At 48.3% G+C, this 21,816-nt stretch overlaps 1 protein-coding gene across 1 annotated transcript in view; it reads right to left on the bottom strand.

Annotated features, from left to right (window-relative positions):
- Nucleotides 1-21,344, bottom strand: part of Dock5 (dedicator of cytokinesis 5) — a 173,160-nt gene extending 151,816 nt beyond the window's left edge. Inside the window, exon 1 of the mRNA XM_050121846.1 lies at nucleotides 21,058-21,344. Within this exon, the coding sequence (XP_049977803.1) occupies nucleotides 21,058-21,100 (43 nt within the window). The 5' untranslated portion in view covers nucleotides 21,101-21,344. The remainder of the gene's footprint in view (nucleotides 1-21,057) is intronic.
- Between the last annotated feature and the right edge of the window lie 472 nt (nucleotides 21,345-21,816).

Below are 21,816 nucleotides of genomic sequence, written 5' to 3'. Positions count from 1 at the left end.
CTCACCAGCCTCTAGGATCTCACGCCGGAGGAGGCCTGCCCCGCTCTCACAGCCAACTGTTAAATGTGGAGGAATGTTGTGAGCGCCCAGCTAATCCTCTGCTTCTCTGAAGTTGGCCACAGTGGGGATATTTGCACTACAGATGTTGGCACATGCTACGGATTTAGACTGCTTTGTGTAACCACACCTCCTGGAGAGCAGCTTTCTAGCACACCAAGCTGCTGGGGTTTGGGGGGGCACAGAACAAAACCTCAAAGCACAGAACAGCGGATTAGGAGTCTTCCCTAATCTGACACAATCTATACCACCTCTCTCCACCCTTTGCTCCCACCAAAGGGGACGACTTCCTTCCTACCCACGCTGTACAGAGACCAGTGCTTGCTGTGCCAGAGCAGGGCTCCAGTACAGTCTTTGCAAACCAACATGTTTATCTCAAGTTCAAGCTCCCCGAATTCTCCTCCACTAAAATGAGCGGTTTCCCTAAATGCCACGATTCGCAACTGCCCGGTTCGTGTTCAGCCTTCCTTCCCGTCAGGGTTAATATTGGCTTTAGAGTTTATAAGGCTCTCACAAACAGCTTTTATGTTTGCTTCTCCAAGCTTTCCAGATGCTAGAAAGAAACCTGGCCACTCTTGGGGCAAAGCAGGGAGCTGAGATGAACAAACTCATAAGTTACATTTCTCTAGGTCCCCATTGGAACATCTCCCTCCCCTTCCTGCACCTGTGATTCGGGACTCAGGAGCTCCCCGACCCATCTGAGCCTTGACAGCCAAATCAGTCACAAGATTTCAGGCCAGAAGGCTGCAAGAGACCTGGGACTGGCTCATGTGTGAGTTATGCCTAAGTGGGTGAAAATCAGGAATTAGACAGCAGAGATTAAACTTTGATCCAAAAACACTGGATTCATAATTCAGTGCAACCCCCCCCACACACACTCCCATGTCTCAGGCAGTTCAGCCTGCCAGAAGAAAATGCCATGGACTGGTGGCTTAGCCAGCAGATGTTTATTTTCCTGCAGCCCTGGGACTGAAGTATGAGATCAGAGGCCAGCATGGATGGTTTCTGGAGGTGCAGTCATCTGGGTCAGAGGTGGCCCTGATCTGTCTGTGTCCTGTTGTGACACACAGCAAGCTCTTTGGTCTTTTCTGATAAAAACACAAATCTACCATGGGAGTCCCTCCTCTGGACTTCACGAAGGGCACATCTCCCAAAGGCCCCACCTCAGATACCATCATGCTTGAGTGTTAGAATTTCACCATGTGCATGGGACTAGGCGGACATAATCCAGACTCCAGCACCCAGTAAAAATGATCTCCTCTTAAATATTTTAGGGAAGCTCATATGGACTTTGGGAATCAGCTTTGGAAACTGTCGTAGAGATTCTATTGCTACACCAAAACACCAAAAGCCAGTTGGGGAGGAAAGGGCTTAATCAGCTTACATTTCAGCACTGCTGTTCATCAGTGAAGGAGGTTAGCACAGGAACTCAAGCAGGGCAGGAACCTGGAGGCAGGGGCTGATGCAGAGACCATGGAGGGGTGCTGCTTACTGGCTTACTCCTCATGTCTTGCTCAGCCTGCTTTCTTACAGAACCTAGGACCACCAGACCAGAGATGACACCAGCCACATAGGCTGGGCCCTCCCCTGTTGACGACTCATTGAGAAAATGCCTTACAGATGGGTCTCATGGAGGTATTCCCTCAACCAATTGGACCCAAGATAACTCTAGCTTGGGTCAAATTGACACACAAAACCAGCCAGTACAGAAATTATATGAACAAACTCATAACTTTGTGTCAAGTGGGAAAAAACTAGTTCTTTATGTCAGGGGTCACTTATATAAATCGTATTTCATATAAATTTATATTTCTTTTGAATAATTTTTTTTAGAAAAATCATATTACAGTTGGCATGTTAAGAAACTTTGGCCATGATGTCATGGGGTGGTTTATTTGCACCAAAGCTTCTTCAGACAAAGTCTTCGGAGGAAGCCTTCAGAAGCTCGGTGTCAGCTTCAGACATGACACTGTGGGGCCAATGAATGGCCTCTCCGGCACTGCTTAGTATTTCAGAGACTTTAAAGCATCTGGGTGTCACTTGAGAAGCTGAGGCAGGATGATTCTACTGGGCTTGAGACCAAAATGAGCTACAGAATAAGACACTGAAGATAAAAGAAAGAAACCTTCAAACACTGAAAGTTCTCCACACTCTGAGACTCTAGAAGTCGTAGAAAATAACCTCTCGAATTTATTTTATTTGATTGAGACAGGGTTGGCTATTTCCAGCTGTCTTAGAACCACCTAGGGAGACCAAACTGGCCCAGAACTGACAGAGATTAGCCTGCCTCTGCCTCTTGGGTACTGGAATTAAAAGTATGTGCCATACCTGGCTGCTTTCTAGTTTCCAGAATTGGGGCAGGATGGGGCCGGACCAAAAAAGAAAACCAAACAAGCAAACAAACAAAAACCCTCACGGGAGTCAGAAGAGGGGCTGGAGAAATGGCTCAGTGAGTGAAGCGCACGTAGACTTCGGAGCCCCAGCACATACATGAAAGCTGATGTGGCAGTGTCCATCTGTAATTCAGTGCTGGGGGGCAGACAGGCCCACTGCAGGAACTCCCTGGGAACCCCACCTGAAACAGCGAGGTGCAGTAGACGACACCCTGTCTCAATACACAAGGTAGAGAGTGACAGAGAGAGACATGCAAACATCAACCTTCAGCTCCCACATACATCCATACAGGAAACATGGGGGAGTGCATTCAGACTCGCGCACGCATGCGCGTGCACACACGCACACACACACCCATACAGGACACATGGGGGAGTGCATTCATGTGCTCAGCACACACATACACACACACACACGCGCACACACACACACACACACACCCATACAGGACACATGGGGGAGTGCATTCAGACTCGTTCACGCATGTGCTCACCACACACACACACACAGGACATATGTGGGAGTGCATTCAGACTCATTCACACATGTGCTCACCACACATATACACACATACACACGCACACACACACATACAGGACACATTTGGGAGTGCATTCAGACTCACACACGCATGCGCTCACACACACGGACACACACACACGCATGCGCGTGCACACACGCATGCACGCACACACGCATGCACAGAACAAGCGAGTGAGAGGGGGCAACAGAGAGGGAGAGAGAGAGAGAGTGAAGGTGAACGCCAGAGCACAAAGGAATCATCTCTGCAACACAGACCGAGACCTAAGCCCCGCTTCCTTATTCTCGCGTCAGTATTTGTTAGTTTCACTGTCCCTAGTTTCAGCCCCCAAACCGAAATGCCCCTGAATAGAAAAATCAAGTGGCCTTTATAAAATGGAGAATTCCTAAAGCTAACCAATTCTAAATGCTTGCTGGAAGTGTGTAGGGGGCGGGTACCAAGAAATTCTAAGAATCTTATGGTTATGATTATTTCAACAAGAAAAAAGAAAACACTGATTATCTACCAAAAAGAATAAAACTTGTCATTCAAGGCTGCTGACGCAGTCAGGAAGATAAAGACACACGTGAAGAGCAGAACACACAGGACACACACTTACAATCCCTCCATCTCTGTCTTCCTTTTGTTTTCTAACAGCTGTATGTGTGCACACGTGTGACGTCACATGTGTAGGTCACAGGACAGACACGGTGTTATTCTTCAATAGCCACCCACCTTCTCTAAGACAGAGTCTCTCCCTGGGGCCCTCGAGATCACTGATTCTTCTAGGATGTATGACTGGTGATTCTGTCCCCACCTTCCCGGCGCTGGGGTGAAACTGCATGCTCCCACATCTAGTCTGTTTACATGGGTGCTGGGATCTAACTAGGATCCTCATACTCGCCAAGCTCTTCACGGACTGAGCTGTCTCCCCAGTTTAAGAAGGAACCACGGGGATGCAGTTCCTTATGCTCCTGTGCCCTTGCAACCACGATCTTTACTTTTTTAGTGTTCCCAACAGTAAGATTGGTTTTTTTTTTTTTTTTTTTTTGCTTTCCCTGATCTCAAACTGTCTTCCTAAGTCACACTTCCAATGCCACTAAAGGGGAAAGTGATGGAGAAGTAAGGCATTTGCTTTTGAAATAAGTCATATTGGTCAAAATCTGAACTGAGCAAGCCAACCTGTATCTAATTCAAGAAAGAAAATATAACAGACTGACTCAGTATTTCCAAAGCACTTGGCTTAGGCCAGGGCTCAAACATGAGAAGAATTCTTCTGTAGGCTCTGGGTCCTTTCTGAAATTGTGAGCGTACATGAAAGACCTCCCCTGAGCCATCCAGCAATTGGGAAATGATCATGGGACAGCAACCTCTGCCACTGCCAAAGACAAACTGTATCTCATCGTCTCCCAGACATGTCCCAATCTTTTAAGAAGTGATTCCAGGCAATTCTACATTCAGTCAACTCTTTGGCTTAAGTAGACTTGAGACAGGCTTATAGGCACATAGTTCTGCCCCTGGGTCTTAGGATAATTTAGGTAGTTTGTACATAATTAACAGGCCCTAGACCCCTGGTCACAGTGTATACAAATTCATGTGTTTGGGGAGCTATTTTGTGGCCCTTATATTATATTATATGAAAGAGAAAGCAACCATGTGCCCTGCCTACTCTATGCTTTTACACATTCTGTTTGTGTGTGTGTGTGTGTGTGTGTGTGCATGCACACATGGATAGCATGTGTGTTTGCACGTACACACAAGTCTGCATAAACATGTGGACACCAGAAGTCAGTCAGATGTCTTTCCCAATTGCTCTCCACATGATTTGTTTGGTTGCTTAAAGCCATGGTCTCTAGAAGATGGCTACAATCAACTGGCCAGGTAGCTGCAAAGACCCACCTGTCTCTACTTTTACCCCCACATGCTGGGATCAGAACTCCCCTCCCCAGACTTTATACATTCTTTATTTAATGTTCATGCCCATCTAGCAAGCTGCTGCACACATGGGACTCTGCTAAATGTGGCCTGTTTCTGAGCCCTAAGGGAGGTTAGCGACCAGTACATGGGATTCCGACTCAAATGAGTGTGACTCAGACCGTCCACATGAGTTCTCCGGGAGTGAATCAACTCATTCATTTATTCATTCCTCTCAGAACGCCGGCCTCTTCTAGACCAGTGAGAAACAACTTCCTTTCTGACCAGACAAAACCTCATGTTACCTCTGGGAGAAACGAAAATATTTTCCGGGAAGATTTTTGCAAGATCAGGCTCCTTCAAGATATAAGAGATTGGCAATCCATTAGAATTTGGTCTGTGCTGGTGAAGGGTGAAGAGGGATCAGAGTTAAGCACTATTAATTCTAGCTAGTCACTATGTCCTGTCAACGCGGGAACCCAAACACCACAGCACTCGACTGACAGACAGGTCAGCACATGGCCTAGCAGCTGTCCCTCTCATATCTCAGACAGTAGCCCACAAAGTACTGCACATAGAATCTTGCCTTAAAGCCTTTTATGACATCAGAAAGGCAAAGAACAATAAAACTTAGCAGACTTGGACTTCAAACCCCAGCCTCAAGCAGCTACTCTCCAGCCTCACTCTGCAGCAAATTTGACCTTGACAACTCCAATTTCAAGCCTGGCTTGGCTGCAGGGCAGACAGTGGGCAGAACTAACAGTGGTGGCCATGGTTCTCAGGCTGGCTTAGCATGCGACCCTAAGCAAACCAACGCATGTCTCCATCTTCCTCAATAACTCAGATGTATCTTTTCTAAAAGGCATGCATTGACAATGCCTGGGTGGCAGGAACAACTGTATATAGATGCTGCTTCATTGTTGAAATGCTTTATTTTATCTAATGTAAAATAAAGTAATTATGTCAGATTTAATGGCCTTTAAACTGAGAGGAATGTAACCCGGAGAATAATGCGCTATCCAACATAAACAGCTACTCAGCTTTAAAAGAGCCAACAAATTAAGACTCAAATTAATGAGATGTGACTGTAAGTTTTACATTTTAGGATTATCAACAGATGAGAGTAACACTGCAAATTCCATTCTTCTTTATCTGAGTCGAAATCTTGGCTCTTTCTTTTCTGATTATAATGAAGCGACGGAGTGTACATAAGCAATCAAATGAGTGGAAGAGAGCAAAGCCGAGTGAGTTCCTGGAATTCTTGATGGTTATATATAATTTATCAAGTTCCATTTCAGCTAGAACATCCAAGTCAGCACTGGGAGACAGCATAGAAAACCTTCACACCAAACCCACCTAAAACATCCTGTGTGGTTTGGGGCAAACCTCCAAACACTATGTTTTGGTTGTTGGATCTCCAAGGCAGAGGTGACTGCAATGGCTTCCGTGGGTCACAAATGGCATTAATAACAGCAGGCCTTTTCAATTTATTTGCATTAGTCTGTAACCCATTCGCAACACACAGACTTTAAGAGACACAATGAGATTCCACAAATGTTCCTGGGCTGGGGAGATAGCTCAGTACATAAGTGTGCTTGCCACCAAGTCTGATTACGTGAGTTTTGTCCCCGGGACTCATGTGGTGGGAAGAAGAGAACCGATCCCTATAAGTTGTCTGCTGACCCCTGCATGCACCGTGGCAAGTGTGTGCACACTAACAACATATACACGCACATACACGTCAAATAAAAAGACAAAAAAAATTCAACTCCACAGCCTTCCTTTCTATTGCTGAAACCTGATCTTCTCTCCCCTTCAGGAACCAAGGGTGGACAGTTACTTTCTAGTCTTTCAGGGAAGGAGAACAAGTACCAGTAAAAGGATACATGTTTTCTTTTCCTCTTATATCCAGTGCCTGAAAATGTGTCCAACACATAGCAGGTAATGTGAAAGTCCTTGTTTAATGGACACGGTCACTGCTCTGTCCACTTCATACATCGTGCTGAAACACGTACATCCCAGGAAAGCCCACAGCTCTGCATTCATGAGGTCAAAAGTGCCTTGCTCATCTTCTAAAAAGTTTCATTTGGTTTGATGTACGTGCAGAAAAGGACATCTACCATAAATGAATATTTCGCTTAATTTTCACAAAGTGAGAACTCACCTTAGCCAGCATCCACTTTAAGAAACAGAGAGAGAGCACATGAACGACATGCCCTTGGCTTGACAGCATCTGCCTGCTAGGCCACCCTTCTCAGACACTACCCATTGCTACATACGTGGGCCTGCCTTTAAATGGCTACATAATTCTCCACCATGTGCACATGTTATAAATTATGGAGCCCAGCCAAGTGATATTGTCTTTTCCACATTTTCACTAGAAGCAATAGTTGGACAAATAACCTCTGACCTTCTCATCATTCCCCACCTATCAGCTAGATAAACTCTTTTAAATGAAGTTGAAGAGTCACCAAGTATGTGCATGTTCAATTTTAATCATTCCTTGCCGGATAGATTCGATTTTAACCATCCCATGACAGCAACTAAAACCACGATGACTCCAAAGTACAGTTAGCAGATCAACTACACTCCCATCTCAAGTACACCGAGCTCCCCAGTCCATTGGATCCTTGGCAAAGTATGCAGCCATGAAGTGCACAGACCCGACCTCTGAATGCAGCAAGCGGAAAAAGAGAAACCTATCACATCCGACGCAGTCAGGATCTGACAAGCCATCCTTCTCCGGCCATGGCATAGAGCAAGTACAAAGCACTCTTCACTCCTGCTCTGAAGGAAGTGAAGGCACTGCAGCAGAGCCTCTGAAACCAGGCGAACGCACGCTCCTGTTTCAAGAGAAGCTTCATCTAGAGGAAGAGCATCAGCAGCTACAGGAAATGAGGCTGCCCTTCTTTCCCGCCGTGGTAAGCAGTCCATTCCCCACCAGAAAGAACAGGCCAGGAGAGACGATCTGTGAAAGAACGAGATGCTCGACTCCCACTTAAAGGGTGCACGATGTGGCATTCTCAGTCTGCACAGACCCATCTCTAACTACCCTTTTCCGGCTTCCACGCCATTCTCCTGGTCCTCCATTAATAGTTATGCCCTCCATTCATGCCTCGGTGCTTTGTCGGCAGTTCTCAAGCCTGCCAGTGACTTGGTGAGAAGTGGCCTGACTTATTAATTTTGTGATATATACCATGTCAGCATCATTGTGCTGTGAACCAGAGACCCAGGACCCCATGGCAATCGCCTGACACCAAGTGAGAAGTCAGCCAGCAGCCAAACCATGGAAGCCACAGTCATCCACTTCGTAGGCTCAAGCACTTCCTTCTAGAAACTCTGAAACAGGAAGCTATTTTTGTAGTACCTTCCTATTTTAGTAGGAAGGAATTCTTTAGTAATTGGAATGCAGTAGGACTTTTATTTGTCGATGGGTGTCTTTAACTTTTGTAGTGTTTACACAGAACACAGGTTTTCATGCACGTAAGACAGATGTTCTACCACTGAGCAACAACCCCCAACTCCTGGATCTTTCTATTGTCTTGTTTGTTTGTTCCTTAAATTGGGGTCTCATGAAGCCCACGCTAGCCTCAAACTCAGCATGTAGCTGTGGCCGGCTTTGAACTTCTGACCCTCTTGCCTCTAACATCTTGTGTGCTAGGATGACAGGTGTGTGTCATCACACACCTTAGTTATAACAAAACTACCTGGAAAATCAGCAAAGTCAGATGGGTATTTTTGTCTTGGGATGCAGAGCTGATAGAGAAGTTTGCTCTCTTCTTGGGCGGGAGAAGAGTAGTTAAGAAACAAGTTGAAGCCACCCCTCACCCCGATGCCCAATGATCTTTGAGGCAGAGGGGAGAGAAAGGATGGAAAAGCCAAAGGAGAGGAAAGCCTGTGAGACTGATAGGTAATTTCAATGAAATCGTGTTTTGCAGACACAACATGGCATGCACACATATGAATTCACAGAGCCGAGGACAGAATGAACAAGACCTGCGCAGTAGAGGGGGGATGGTAGATGTGTACCGTCACTACCAGCTGAGGAGCTATTAGCATCTGGTAGCTACTGGGAGAGGAAGAGTCGGTTTGTTTGATGTAGGCCCCGGTAATATGACCACATGTCAGTGCAGGCCCCAATCACAAGGCTAGCAAGGCAACGCAAAGGCATCTCCATGGAGAAAGAAGAAAAAGGGTAGCATCAGAGTACATGAGAAGGGATGAGATAGTAGAGAAGGAGCAAGGAGCGTTGAAGGGAGCAAGTATGTTCAAAATGCGTCTCCATGGAGAAAGAAGAAAAAGGGTAGCATCAGAGTACGTGGGAAGGGATGGGATGGTTGAGAGAGAGCAAGGGACATTGAAGGAAGGGAGCAAATATGTTCAAAATAGATTGCACAAAATTCTCAAGGAATTAATTTCTAGCTTTAATATTTAATATACAAGGGAGTCAACCACTGTCAGCTATTAGCGGTGAGACTCTGGCAGAGTCTCTTTAAACCTCTAGACTTTTCTTCTCCTCTAACACGGCAGTGTTGCCCAGGAAGTGGGACTGCCAGGATCTAGTTCTTAGGACTTTATGTGCCATACACAAGGGGGCAGAACTGTGAGGTCTTAAAACATCCTTAGGACTTGGCCTCACAGCTGGTCTCTGGCAGAAACATCTGGTGTCTTAGTTACTTCGATGCTGCTGTGAGAAGATACCATGACCAAGGCAACTTACAGAGACGGGGTTTATTTGTGCTTACGGTTCCATGATGGCAGAGTGGAGGCATGGTGGCAAGAACGGCAGCCAAGAGCACAGGCTGAGCGCTCGGAGCTAGAACCCCACACACAGGAAGCAGAGCAACCTGGGAATGCGAGAAAGCCTTGAAAGCTCAAAGCACAGCCCTAGTGATATACTTCTTCCGGCAAGGCCATACCTTCCAAACCTACCCAAAAGCATCACCAACGGGGGACCAAGTATTCAAATGTCCAAGACTATGGGGAGCACTCTCCCTCTCCCTCCCCCTCTTTCATACACATATTTGTTTTTTGAGACAGGGTTTCTCTGTGTGTAGCCCTGGCTGTCCCAGAACTCACTCTGTAGACTAGGCTAGCCTTGAAGTCAGAGATGACATTTTTCATTCAACCCACTATACCTGGGATTTGAGGGCCACATGGTCCCATGTTCATAGAACACAGAGTACAGGTGACTAAGCCACCACAGGATATGGTCTCATCTTGACTGAGTCAGCATCAACCTGATTGCACCTCTGATGCAATCTTGTTCCCTCATATTGCCTGCAAGGGCAGAGAGCCAAAGATCCTTAGAGAGGTGACTCGGGGGTCCAAGTGCACCCTGATGAGGACAGTCAGAGTTGGGAAGAAGACGGTTCCACCAGTAAAAGGTGGAAAACAATTCTGACACCATTTGAACAACAGGGAGGGGCTGTATGAAGCCCAAGCGCAGAGACACAAAGCCCACTTGTCTCTGGCTGGGATCCTGGTTGCCAGCAATTCAGTCACTGGACGGGGCCTGTCAGCCTGGGCTCAGGGAAGGGCACTGGACATGACTTGGAAAAACACAATGAATTCACGCACTTATCAGCTGCTTCCCTGTTCCCATTTCTGCCTCCACCCTCACCAAAGTACTTATTTGAGCTTCCCAGCAAAACCCAGTAATCCCAAAGCAAATTGGGCTTAATTATAAACCACGGCTGAAGCATCACTAAAGCACATCCTTAAATGCCCACAAGGAGAATACATCCTATAGATGCCTTTTACCTCTTTAGTAAGGGAGAACGTACATTTCCCTCCATTGGGGGCAAAATGGTGCTTTTTTTTTCTCTGAGACAAAGTCTCTTGCTGAGTTGGCTGGGCTGGCTTCCAACTAGTGGCAGTCCCTCTGCCTCAGCCTCTTGAGGGATGAGATGACAGGTGTGTCTGTATTAGCACGTCCAACCTTCTCCACTGAAATACTAAGTACTTCTTGACCTCAGAAATACAGGCCAGGCCAAGGGTCAAGTTCATTCAAAGTAATTTCAAAGTCCTGGACCACACCTGTATCTGCTTACCTATCTTTTTTTTTTTTAAGCCAGGATCTCTCTGTGTAGTCCAAGCAGGTCCTTCCGGCCTCTGCTTCCCCAGTGCTAGGAATATAGGCATGTGCTACCCACTTCTAGCTTTTATTCATTCCCTGAATGTACTAAAAATCTTTCATAAGTAAAGGGCTATGGTTGTTGTGCTGTTACACTGAGTATTTTTGGAAGTAAGCTAATAGTTGGAAAACATTTCCTTTATAAGAAAATTTGACATTGAGAGAATGAATTCTTATCTTCAGTTCCTCTGGTCTGTCTCTCCAAATCCATCATGGGAAACAAGTTCATTCAAACTCTCAGCTACTATGTTGGCAGTATCGCACTGAGGACCATCACAGAAATTTGGGTAAGTTTTTTTTTTGGTTTTTCGAAACAGGGTTTCTCTGCAGCTTTGGAGCCTGTCCTGGAACTCCCTTTGTAGACCAGGCTGACCTTGAATTCACAGAGATCCGAGATGCGCCTGCCTCTGCCTCCCGAGTGCTGGGATTAAAGGCGAGCGCCACCACCGCCTGGCTTGGGTAAGTTGTTGAGGGAGCAGTCCTCACCCTACCCCCCAAACTGGCCTTGACTTCATCATCCTCCTGCCTCAGTCTTCCCACTGACAACAAGCTAAGAAGTGCCCCTTGTCAGTCGGTGCCCACTTTCCCTACCTCATTCCCCACAGTCGCTCCCCTTTTCCCTGAGGGTATCCACTGCACAGTATCTCCATTCCAACAGCAAAGCAACACAGCTCCTTCTGCGGTACCTGAGGCAAAGGGTTTTCTACATCTCCTTTATCTCCCCAAGACCACTCCTTCTTTCTTTGCCAACTCCTGCTCAACACAGCATCCATCCAATGACTCAGACCGACCCCGCCCCCCTCCAAGTCTACTTGGTGTCACCAGCTTCTCAATCCAGCCAGGTCCTTCCATAAACAATGAGAAAAGCCTCCATTTTATTCCTACTTAATAAATGCTCTATTGATGATTTCAGTTCCTCGCATATACCGGTAACATAGTCTTGCTATTTTAAAGTTCATTAGGCCTACTTTCTCTATGGATCAGATGTCTTCGTCCCCGCTGCCATGTAGCTGGTGGGAAGCATGTTTATATACATTCTCTGAGGAGTGGGTAGACCAGTTGGTAACTGGTGGGCATAGAATCACCTGTGCCTTTGCATATTCCCTGGGTGCGAACTGCAAGCCAGGTAGCGTTCCTGGGGCTGGGGTGTGCTGCTAAAATCGGAGAGTTGCTCCACATTTTAGCATATGAGCAGTCAGTCAACCTCAACAAGTAAAGGGCTCGGCACACAGAGAGGTGAGCCAGGATAGTGGCGCTTCCACGTGAGGGACCTCAGAAGGGACTGAGGAAGAGTTATCTGAAGACCTGGATAACCAAAGAGAATTAGATTTGTTTTATCATCCAGGAAGCACATTCCACAAGAGGGAGGCGCAAGTGCCAAGGCCCTGAGTCAAACTGAACTTGCAGAGTACAAAAAAAACAGAGATGACGCCAGCAGGGCTGGAGGGAAAAGGGATGCGAAGGGGTAGAAAGAACATGGAGCTTAAGACTGACCCAGATGTCCTACGCCACTCACCACACCTGGGAAGCATGGAGGAGGGGACATGGCTTTGTAAGGATCAGAAAGGAGAAAGAGCAAGGAGCTGGAAGGCCACCAAGCAGGCTTGTAGGGAAAAGGCAACATCAAACATACCAGGAAGCGGTGGTGTTGAGGACAAACTACGGAGGAAGGACAAAACTTGGTGACAGGACAAATTTGGAATGACTCTTGGCCTAGCACAGAAATGACAGGAACTTGGGAAGGTGCTGGTATGAGGGTTGTTGTGTGAAGTAGGGACCGTCCAATGCCTCGGAGAGCTGCCTGCTCTAAGTGGGATGGGATACAGAGATGCCAGGAAGAGGCCTGCAGGGGTCCAAATCTGGAGATAAAGAGACGCGTATTAAAAGAGATAGGATGAGATCATTGGTACCAGGCAGGCAAAGACACCGCACTGACAAAGCAAGAGGGCAGGGAGGTCAGAGGTGGGGTCCTGGGAGTCTGGATGAGAAGGTTGGATAAGAAAGCCCTGCAGGAGTCCCCTGGGGGCTCAGGGCTTTCCTGGTCAAGGGTCAAGTCCTAACACAGCATGGCGAGGATGCTGTCATCTCAGCACTCAGGCAGCAGAAGCAGGAGGACCCTCATGTTAAGGCCACCATCCTCCGTGTTTCGTTCAGGCCAGCCTGCCACTCAACACGGGAGTGGGGGGGGGGGCACAACGGTATCAAATCTGACAAAGCAAAATGGAACAAAAGCCACATGGGGCAAAAGAGATTCCTATTTCCAACTCTCTCTACCTAACGACAGCTGACCTTCAGTGTGCAGTCTCTATTCATTAACATTCATTGGTGACTACCTTATCACTCCTGCCTACTCTGCCACAAACCCATGCAGAGCAGTGACAAAGGTGCCCACATCTCAAGGGAGACCACACAGCGTGAAACTCTGCCCTCTGCACTCCAGAACCCTCAGTGCATCCCTGAAGCTTCAGATGGTCACGAAGTCCACATATACTATGCTTCTCCTACACATACGGAGTTCAGATAAAGTTTCACTCGTAAGTTAGGCACCGTAAGCGACTAACAACTGTAATAAAATAGAACAGCGGAACCATATACTTGAGTAAAACTGCCAGGATTACTAATCTTGGGCTTTGGGAACGTTAATAAGCAAAATAAAAGTCACACAAACACAGCACTGCCAAAGCCCAGCCAGGCTGCTCACTGCGATGGCTCCTTGGTGACTAACGGGTGGGCAGTGTATACAGCATGGATACTGAAGAACAAAGGAATGCTCGATGTCCTGGGGGACAGACTAGGGCTGGGGGGGGGGTGTCACCATGCTACTCAGAACAGCATGTAACGTTAAAAGAAAATGTATGAATTACTTGTTCTGGAATTTTCCCGTACCGTGTTCAGGATCACAGATAACCCCGACTGGGGAGAACAGCCTGGGGGAAGAACCACTGTACTTACTGACTGAGTGTTTGCTGAACACCACAGAACACAGCTCCCGTGAACAAGGAGACTGGACAGACGTCGAAGACTCAGCCAGTCACCAGCCTCCCCCTCTTTAGTAAGAAGCAGGCCGAGTCCTGTCAGAATCCCGCTCTGCTACGTCATTCCCATTCCCCCCATTCTGTCACTGCTTCTTTATATGGCAAACAATGAGAAGGAGGAACAGATCTGACGGGGACTGTCCTAAGTTAAAAAAGAAAAAGAAAAAAGGGGGGGGGGAGTCAGGCAGAGAAAGAAAATATCACATCAAAAGCTGTGTGATGGCAAGCAGGTGTGACTCCAGCCATACAGGTAGCCCACAGTCAGGGGTCTCCAACATGACAAGACTCGGGTGGCATAAACGACCAGAGTCCAGGAGAGGAAATACGGAGTAAGGAAGGTTGGTTTAGTGGTGGGACTATAGGGGCTTCGGGAAGCCTGCGCCTGTTGCTTCCCCTGGCAAAGGCAACAGTGTCTTACAGCTGTGCTCCAGCGCTTAGAACTCTTCCCACCAAGAGCCCTCCTCTGCATGGGTCACCTCTATAGCTGGTCACACCAGAAATCCAAACTGTCATGTTTTGAAAATATAAATTCAAAATCACTATACGGAGCCTGATACATGGGAACATCAATACATAGTCTCTTAGGAACAAACTTTTTTTTTTAAACAAAAACTCTTGGAAGCATGCATTTGGCAGATTATACTTATGTTCCTTTAATTTTTTATATTTATCTCTTTTATGCATATGAATGCTTGACCGTGTGTATGTATTGCAGCAGGTGTATGTCTGGTGCCCGTGACAGTGAGAAGCGGCCTCAGATCCGCTAGATCTGGAGTTTCAGATGTGGTGAGCCACCACGTGGGTGGGAACTGAACACTGGTCCTCTCCTGGAGCGGTAAGCATTCCTAGCCACTGAGCCATCTTTTTGTCTGGCTTCACAGATGGCAACTGGAGTCTCATATGGACCTGGGATCCTGTTGGTTTACTGCCATGTCACACTTAACCTCCGGGCAAGCTCCCACATACACCCACGAGAACCTGAGTGTGGAAAAGGGACACAGATTTTTCAGTATCACTATGAAAAGCTTTTGCATTTCACGAGCCTCTGAAAACCTCTCTCCAGACCCGTCATGTTCTGGACCATCCTGACGTGGTGCTCAGAACAACACTTCTTTGAAAAAAGCATCAAACAGCACCCCACAAGTTCTAAGGCATATTCATTCTCTGACCCCTTTTCTCCTAGACAAATATTTCAAGACAATGAGTCTCATTTTCAGTCCTCTGTAGTTTAGTTGATGTACTCGGAAATTTCATCCCATGGAAGGGATCCCGGGGCATCACCAGACTGCCAAAAGGCTTCATGTAATCCTGAAGCCAAGAACCCCTTGGAGTGAAGCAATTCGCGTTCCTTTGCTAGGTACCAACTTCCTCTCTCTCTAAAAGGAAACTGGAGCCACTGGGGGTGTAGCTCACTTGAAAGAGTGGTTTCCTAACAAGCACAAACCCTTGCCTTCAATGCCCAGCACATATGCCAGGTGGCGTTACATGGCCAAGAATTTTAGCACTTGGGGCGGAGAGAGTCAGGAGTTCAAGGTTAGACCGGGCTACAAGAGGAAGCCCCTAAAAGAAAATCAGAGCTGGATTTGGAGGTGCACACGTGTCATTCTATCACTCAAGAGGCATAGGTAAGAGGATCCCAAGGCCGGCACTACTTATCTCATAATTTTAAAAGGGGGAGGTGGGCTAGAAAGGGGGTTCACGGATTCAAATGATATACAATTCTTGTAGAGAACCAGAGCTCAGGTCCCAGTACCCACATCAGGCAGCTCACAAACACCTGTAACTCCAGCTCCAGGGGGACCCAACACCTCTGCACTCATGTGGTGTGGGAAGTCCTTCTGTATCTGTGTTGCTTTTATTGGTTAACGAATCAAGCTGTTTTGGCCAGTGGCTTAGCAGAATAAGGCAAGGCGGGTGTTCCAAGCAGATAGAGGAGGAGAGATTAGGCAGAGTCAGAGAGAAGTCATGTAGCCACCACTGGAGACAGACGCTTCTGTCTGAGTCCGTCAAAACTTTGCCGGTGGGCAACAACCTCGTGGTGATGCACAGATTAATGGAGATGGGTCAGTTTAGGGCATAAGAGCAAGCTAGAAATACGCTTAAGCTAATGGCCAAACAGTATTGCAAATAATATAGGTCCTGTGTGACTATTTCGGGTCTGAGTGGCTGGGAACAAACAGCCTCCGACAACACTCATGCATATACAGCCCCGCCCTCCAGAAACATGATTACAAATAATAAAAATAAATACTCTTAAAAAACAAATCAGACCAGCCACTATGGAATCCCCTCCCTGATATCATACCCCAGCCTCAGGAATACTGTGCCCAGGGTGGAGCAGGGCACAGGCTGAATGCACCAAGAAAGACCCAGAGTCTGGCTTAAATTGGCACCTAAGGATCTGCGCTGCAAAGCCCGATGCTTGAGGCTAACCAGGGCAGAGCACAACTAAAGTGTTGGAGGGCTAACTGTGAAAGCCAGTGTTTCCCTCCAAAGGCTTCTTACCACGCTATAGCTATAGATACCGGAAATCCCAACATGCCCCAGTGAGCTGCCTTGCCAACAAAGAATGTAATCTTTGTTCTTGACATAAACGACTTGTGTAGAAGCTGACTTAAAAATATACTTAAGCTGAGTGTCACGGTGCATGCTAGTTAATTCTAGCACACCCGGGGCTAAGGCAGGAGGACGGAGAGGACCAGGCATGCCTGGGTTACAACAGGGAGACTCTGACTCAGACAGAGACAGGCTGACAGTGACTGAGGGACAAGCATAGTTATCATTGATGTGTTCTTAAAAATCAAATATTAGTATTTTACAGCTCCATATACTTAAACAGCTAAAAGGAAGAGTAACAAAGTAATACAGACCTGGCTATATACGTTTGTAGACTCAACTACTCAGGAGGCTAAGGCAAGCAGATTCCAACTAGACTCAACTACTCAGGAGGCTAAGGCAAGCAGATTCCAACTCCAAGGCCTGCTTGGGCTGCTAAGGAACTCCAACACCAGCCTGGACAACCTAGCAAAATGCAATAATGAAGATGACAATGGTCTGGGAGTACAAATCAGCAGCAGAACATCTGCTTAGGTCTCCCAAGGCCCTCCGTTCAGTCACCAGTCCTGCAAGTAAGTAACATCGAAAAAGAAAAGTGAAGGAAGCATAAAGTTGCCTGGCTTTGGAGAGTAATCTATTCCTAAGGACTTAGCACTCGCTCTAAGGAGCTCGTTCTGGAATACTGATGTTGAGTATTAAAGTACTTACTCTAAGGAATAAAGTCTATCAATCCCCTTTTCTGGACAACACAGATGCGCACAGTGGTCACTTAGGTTCACCCAAATACTTGAGGCTGAACTAGCTCATGTTGTATTCAAGAACTCAGGACTCCCAGACGTTTTCAGTCCCTACTGAAAAACAATCAAGAGGGAACCAAAGCAGAGGCACGGTGGGACTGTTACCTTTCCCAAGCACAGTTCAAATGCAGACGACAGTCCACCCTGGTAGCAAACCTCCCCTGAGTGGCAGCCTCCTCTGCAGCATACAGCCACAGATGGGATGGCTGAAAGTCACCAAAAGCCTGGAGATGGCTACCGGGCAGCTTTCTTCACCATCTGCCAGAGTGACGACATCCCAGGGCAGTACAGCACAGCAGTACACCCAGTGAGGACATCCAAACGACATTCAGGCAACCTAAGGAATGCTTCCTTACTTCCGCAGAAAATAGTGGGGATTCCGGCTCCTTCCAATAAAACCCACATTTTGGGTTGGGACAAGTGAAATGTCAAAGCTGAACTGGGGAAAACTTATTAAATCCCTAGAAAAGTTATGTCAGCCCACTTTCAGGGCCCCTCAACATCAAGGGCGATTACTACTGAAAACACTTACAGAGGTGGCCCCTTGCCCACAGCAGACACGTTCCAAAACCCCAGTTGATCATGAAACCCTGTAATACCCTGCCTACACAGGCCTATGATAGTTTAATTTATAAATTAGGTACTGTAGGACACGAACAATAACTAACAATAAATGATTATAATACTATACCAAAACATAAGTTATATGAATGTGTTCTCGTTCTCTCTCTCATACGCCATTTCATAACTGGGCCTCATCTGACTACTGATAACTACAAGAGAATGAAACTGTAAGGAGAACTGTTGTCGACCTGTCAAAACCTTCTGATTCAGGCAGAAATAAGAACCCATAACCTTCGTTTGCCAGAATTCTTCCCCTGGGGAGACATAAACATCTAGCCCCTCTTTGTAGGGCACTAATGACAAACCAAGGTATAATTCTACCAAAGTCCAACTTGGGGAACCATTGGGCTTACTTACAGAACACAAGAAGAGTAGGGGACCCCAAAGTAATCTTGGCACCAGAAAGTCTCACTCCTGCTTGGATGAGGAACTGTCTTTCAGTTACCCTCTCACCCTTTATGTGTGTGCAGTTCAGGCAGAATTAACACTCTTAGCCATGCTGAGCATGGTGGTGCATGCCTTTAATCCCAGCTCTTAGGAGGCAGGTTCAAACACATCAGTTCAAGGCCAGCCTGGTCTACAGAGTGAAGTTCCGGGAGTTCCAGGGCAGCCAGGGCTACATCGAGAAACAAACACCTAGCCAGAGAGTGTCGGAGAGCACAGCTGGGATCATAGAAGAGAAACCAATAATCCTCCCTAACGCCTCCAACATCAATGGTCAATCTATCTGCTGGCATGGCAAGTAGCCACTGCGGTTTTGCTGACCAGGCTAGCGTTCTATAACACTTGGTGGTGGGGAGAGCTAAGGGATGGTGCAAGGTGGAGACTCAGTGAAGAGCTGCAGGAGTAATACTGAAGGAAGCCGTAGGCAGATTTGAACCCCAAGGGCAAGGCTCGAGAGGGAGGCAGTGTTGCGAGGGTGCTGTAGAGGGGGGCGGGGCAAGCACAAGGGAGCAAAGCCACATGGGACTGGCTCTCCGTGGAATACAGGAGCACAGTGATGAGTGGATTGTCCACCGTGGAGAGGTCACAGAAGGGGAGTGGAGCAAGGGACTCCACTTTGGGAGCTCTGAAAACAGCTCTCTCGGGCTCTCCTGCAGCCAGGGCAAGCTTCCAAACACAAGAGTCCAGATGCCCCGGGGAGACTCATCCCCACTTCAGTATCCACATCTACTTGAATCTGCCTGTGGTGTCTAGTGAAGTAAGTATCCCTGATGACACCCAGGAACAACTTTGCTGAGATCTGCCCCCCTAGAACAATAGCCAAAGGCTTTCCACAACCTCCGATAAATAACCAAAACCCTTACTCCAGGGCCCAGGGACATCCCTGAAACAACAGTCCAACTCCATGCCTTCGACAACATATAGTACCCTGTCAGAAACGTACCTGCTGGGAACAACTTTTTTTTTCCCCTTCGGTTTTTCGAGACAGGGTTTCTCTGTGTAGCTTTGGAGTCTGGAGTCTGTCCTGGAACTCACTTTGTAAACAAGGCTGGTCTCGAACTCACAGAGATCTGCCTGCTTCTGCCTCTCAAGTGCTGGGGTTAAAGGCGTGCGCCACCGCCACCCGATTTAGAAATGACCTTTTTATAATTAGCGACTAGTTTATGCTAAACATGCGTTTATTCATTAATTAGTACTTTATACTGCTCAAATAATTTCCCTCCTTTTGGTGCAGGAGAGGGAACCCAAGGCTTTGGACATGCTATATGATTGACACACCCAACCCTTCATCAATTTTACAGTATTTCACTTAGACAACAATCAGTCACTTACTAGCTGGCACCTGGCCAACAACCCTATCAGAAGTTTGGGAGTTAAGTCAAGACTTGGTGATCTGGGGCTGAAGAACTCTCACCTATCTGTGTGACCTGCAGCCATGTGGATAAGCAAAAATTCTAAAAATAAAGCCAAATTAAAAAAGTTTTGGGAGAGAGAGAGAGACAGAGAGAGACAGAGAGAGACAGAGACAGAGGGAGAGAGAGAGTCACATTTACAAATGTCTTTGTACAGGCTTTCAACCTGCATTAAATTAATAACATACTAAAGACGACAGGGGACACTTGAGTCACGGTTACGGAGACACATAGGACTTATGTCCAAAGGAGTCTAGATGTCACAACAGACTAATTACATCAGGCAGTGTTTCTGCGGGCCGGGGAGGTGAAGAAAAAGAGGCGTGCTGAAGGGAGTGAAGCGATGGATTACATTTCAAACGTGCCAAGTGAATGAATCCGAGAGAAAGTGATAAAATTCACACACAACATACTTGTTTATCCCAGAGGCTCCTTTTAAAGTCTAATTGTCATGGCAGTCGCCCGTCTAAAGGTGAGTGCTTCTCACCTGACCTCCTTCAATCAAAAGTGAAAGTGGAAAGTTTGTCCACTTGGGTCCAAACCCGCATAGCCACGGTTTCGGACCCAAACCAAGAGGACAAACAGCTCCACTACCACGGGGCTGGAAAATACGGTGATCACGAATTGCCACGCGCCAGTGCGGAACCTATCCCCTTCTTGTCCCGCGGGGAAGCTGTGTCACACCTCCTCCTCCACGCCAGTAGGTCGGATGGGTGTCCTCACACACAGCCCCAGGACCCCTTGCCCTCCTTCCCACGCCACACACTTCCTGCCTCTACCATCACCTCCACTTGCAACTTTTCTGTTTGTGACGGCGGTCGGGACTGCAGTCCCAGGGAGGGAAGGAGCCGGACTTTGGGGCTTCGGAGTGGAATCTGGAAAAGGGCAGGCGCAAAGCGCACCATCCCACGTGCGACCCTCGCTGAACACCTACGGCTGAGGGGACCCGGCGAGCGCTCCTACAGGGCGCAGCGCTGGAGTTCGGGGTTCGGATAGGGGATGAGAGTCCCCAAACCTAGCAGCACTTTTAGCAACCAGGGAGGGCTGGACTCCCGGGGCTGCAGCACAAGGGGGGCCGGGCGGCCGAGGGTGCGCCAGCTCGGCGGGGCCAAAGCCCGAGGCGGACTCGGTGGCGCTCGGGTCAGGGTGGGGCGGGGCAAATACTCACCAACCCCGTACTTCTGCCTCTTGGTCGGGATCCAGCGGGCCATGGCGACGACCTCGCCCCGCGGCGTTAGCGGCTGTAGCTACTCGCGCTCGGAGCGCTGCTGCTCCTGTCGGACTCTTCCGCCATGTTCCGGCAAAACTTGGGCGACTTTGGCGCGCGCGGCCGCGTCTCCGCCGCGCCGTCCCGCCTCGCTCGTGCCCGGGGTCCCGCACGCCCGCGCCTCCCGCTCGCCCGCCAGCCCGCCCGCCCGCGGTCACCTGCTGGGGCCAGCGGCCGCACAGCCCCGCGCGCCCTCCCCGGCGCCGCCCCGGCTCCTCCCGCTGGCCGCGCCCTCTGCGCCCCGGCCGCCCGCCCGCCCGCCTCCCCCTGCCGACTCCGCCTCGTCCAGCCGAGCCTCGGCCGAGAGCTGGCCGCCGGGTCCTCCGGGTCCTCCCGGGGTCGCCTCTGCTGTCCCCAGCGCTCCCAGGCTGCTCCGCCGCGCGCAGAGGAGGAGGCGGGGGAGGAGAAGCTGGTGAGAGTCCCCGGTCGCCTCCGGACGCTCAGTAAATATTTGTTGAATGAATGAGCGGTGAGCTACTGCCTTCGCCTCAGGGAGCGTCTGCTGAAGCCCCGGGAGCCGGAAGCCGGGCTTCAAATCCCGCAGGGAACTAGTGCAAGGGACACGGGCACTCAAAAGTATCCGACCTAGGGGACCTTCCGTTAGGAAACTGTTGGCAAAGCTCTAATCTGGAAATCCCGAACTCAGGGACTTATCCCCCC

Source organism: Alexandromys fortis, unplaced genomic scaffold (assembly GCF_014885135.2).
Source record: "Alexandromys fortis isolate MF-2015 unplaced genomic scaffold, M_Fortis_MF-2015_v1.1 scaffold_203, whole genome shotgun sequence".
Classification (NCBI taxonomy): domain Eukaryota; kingdom Metazoa; phylum Chordata; class Mammalia; order Rodentia; family Cricetidae; genus Alexandromys; species Alexandromys fortis.
The sequence above is the reverse complement of the archived record's forward strand: the minus strand, read 5'-3'. Positions and strand labels throughout refer to the sequence as shown.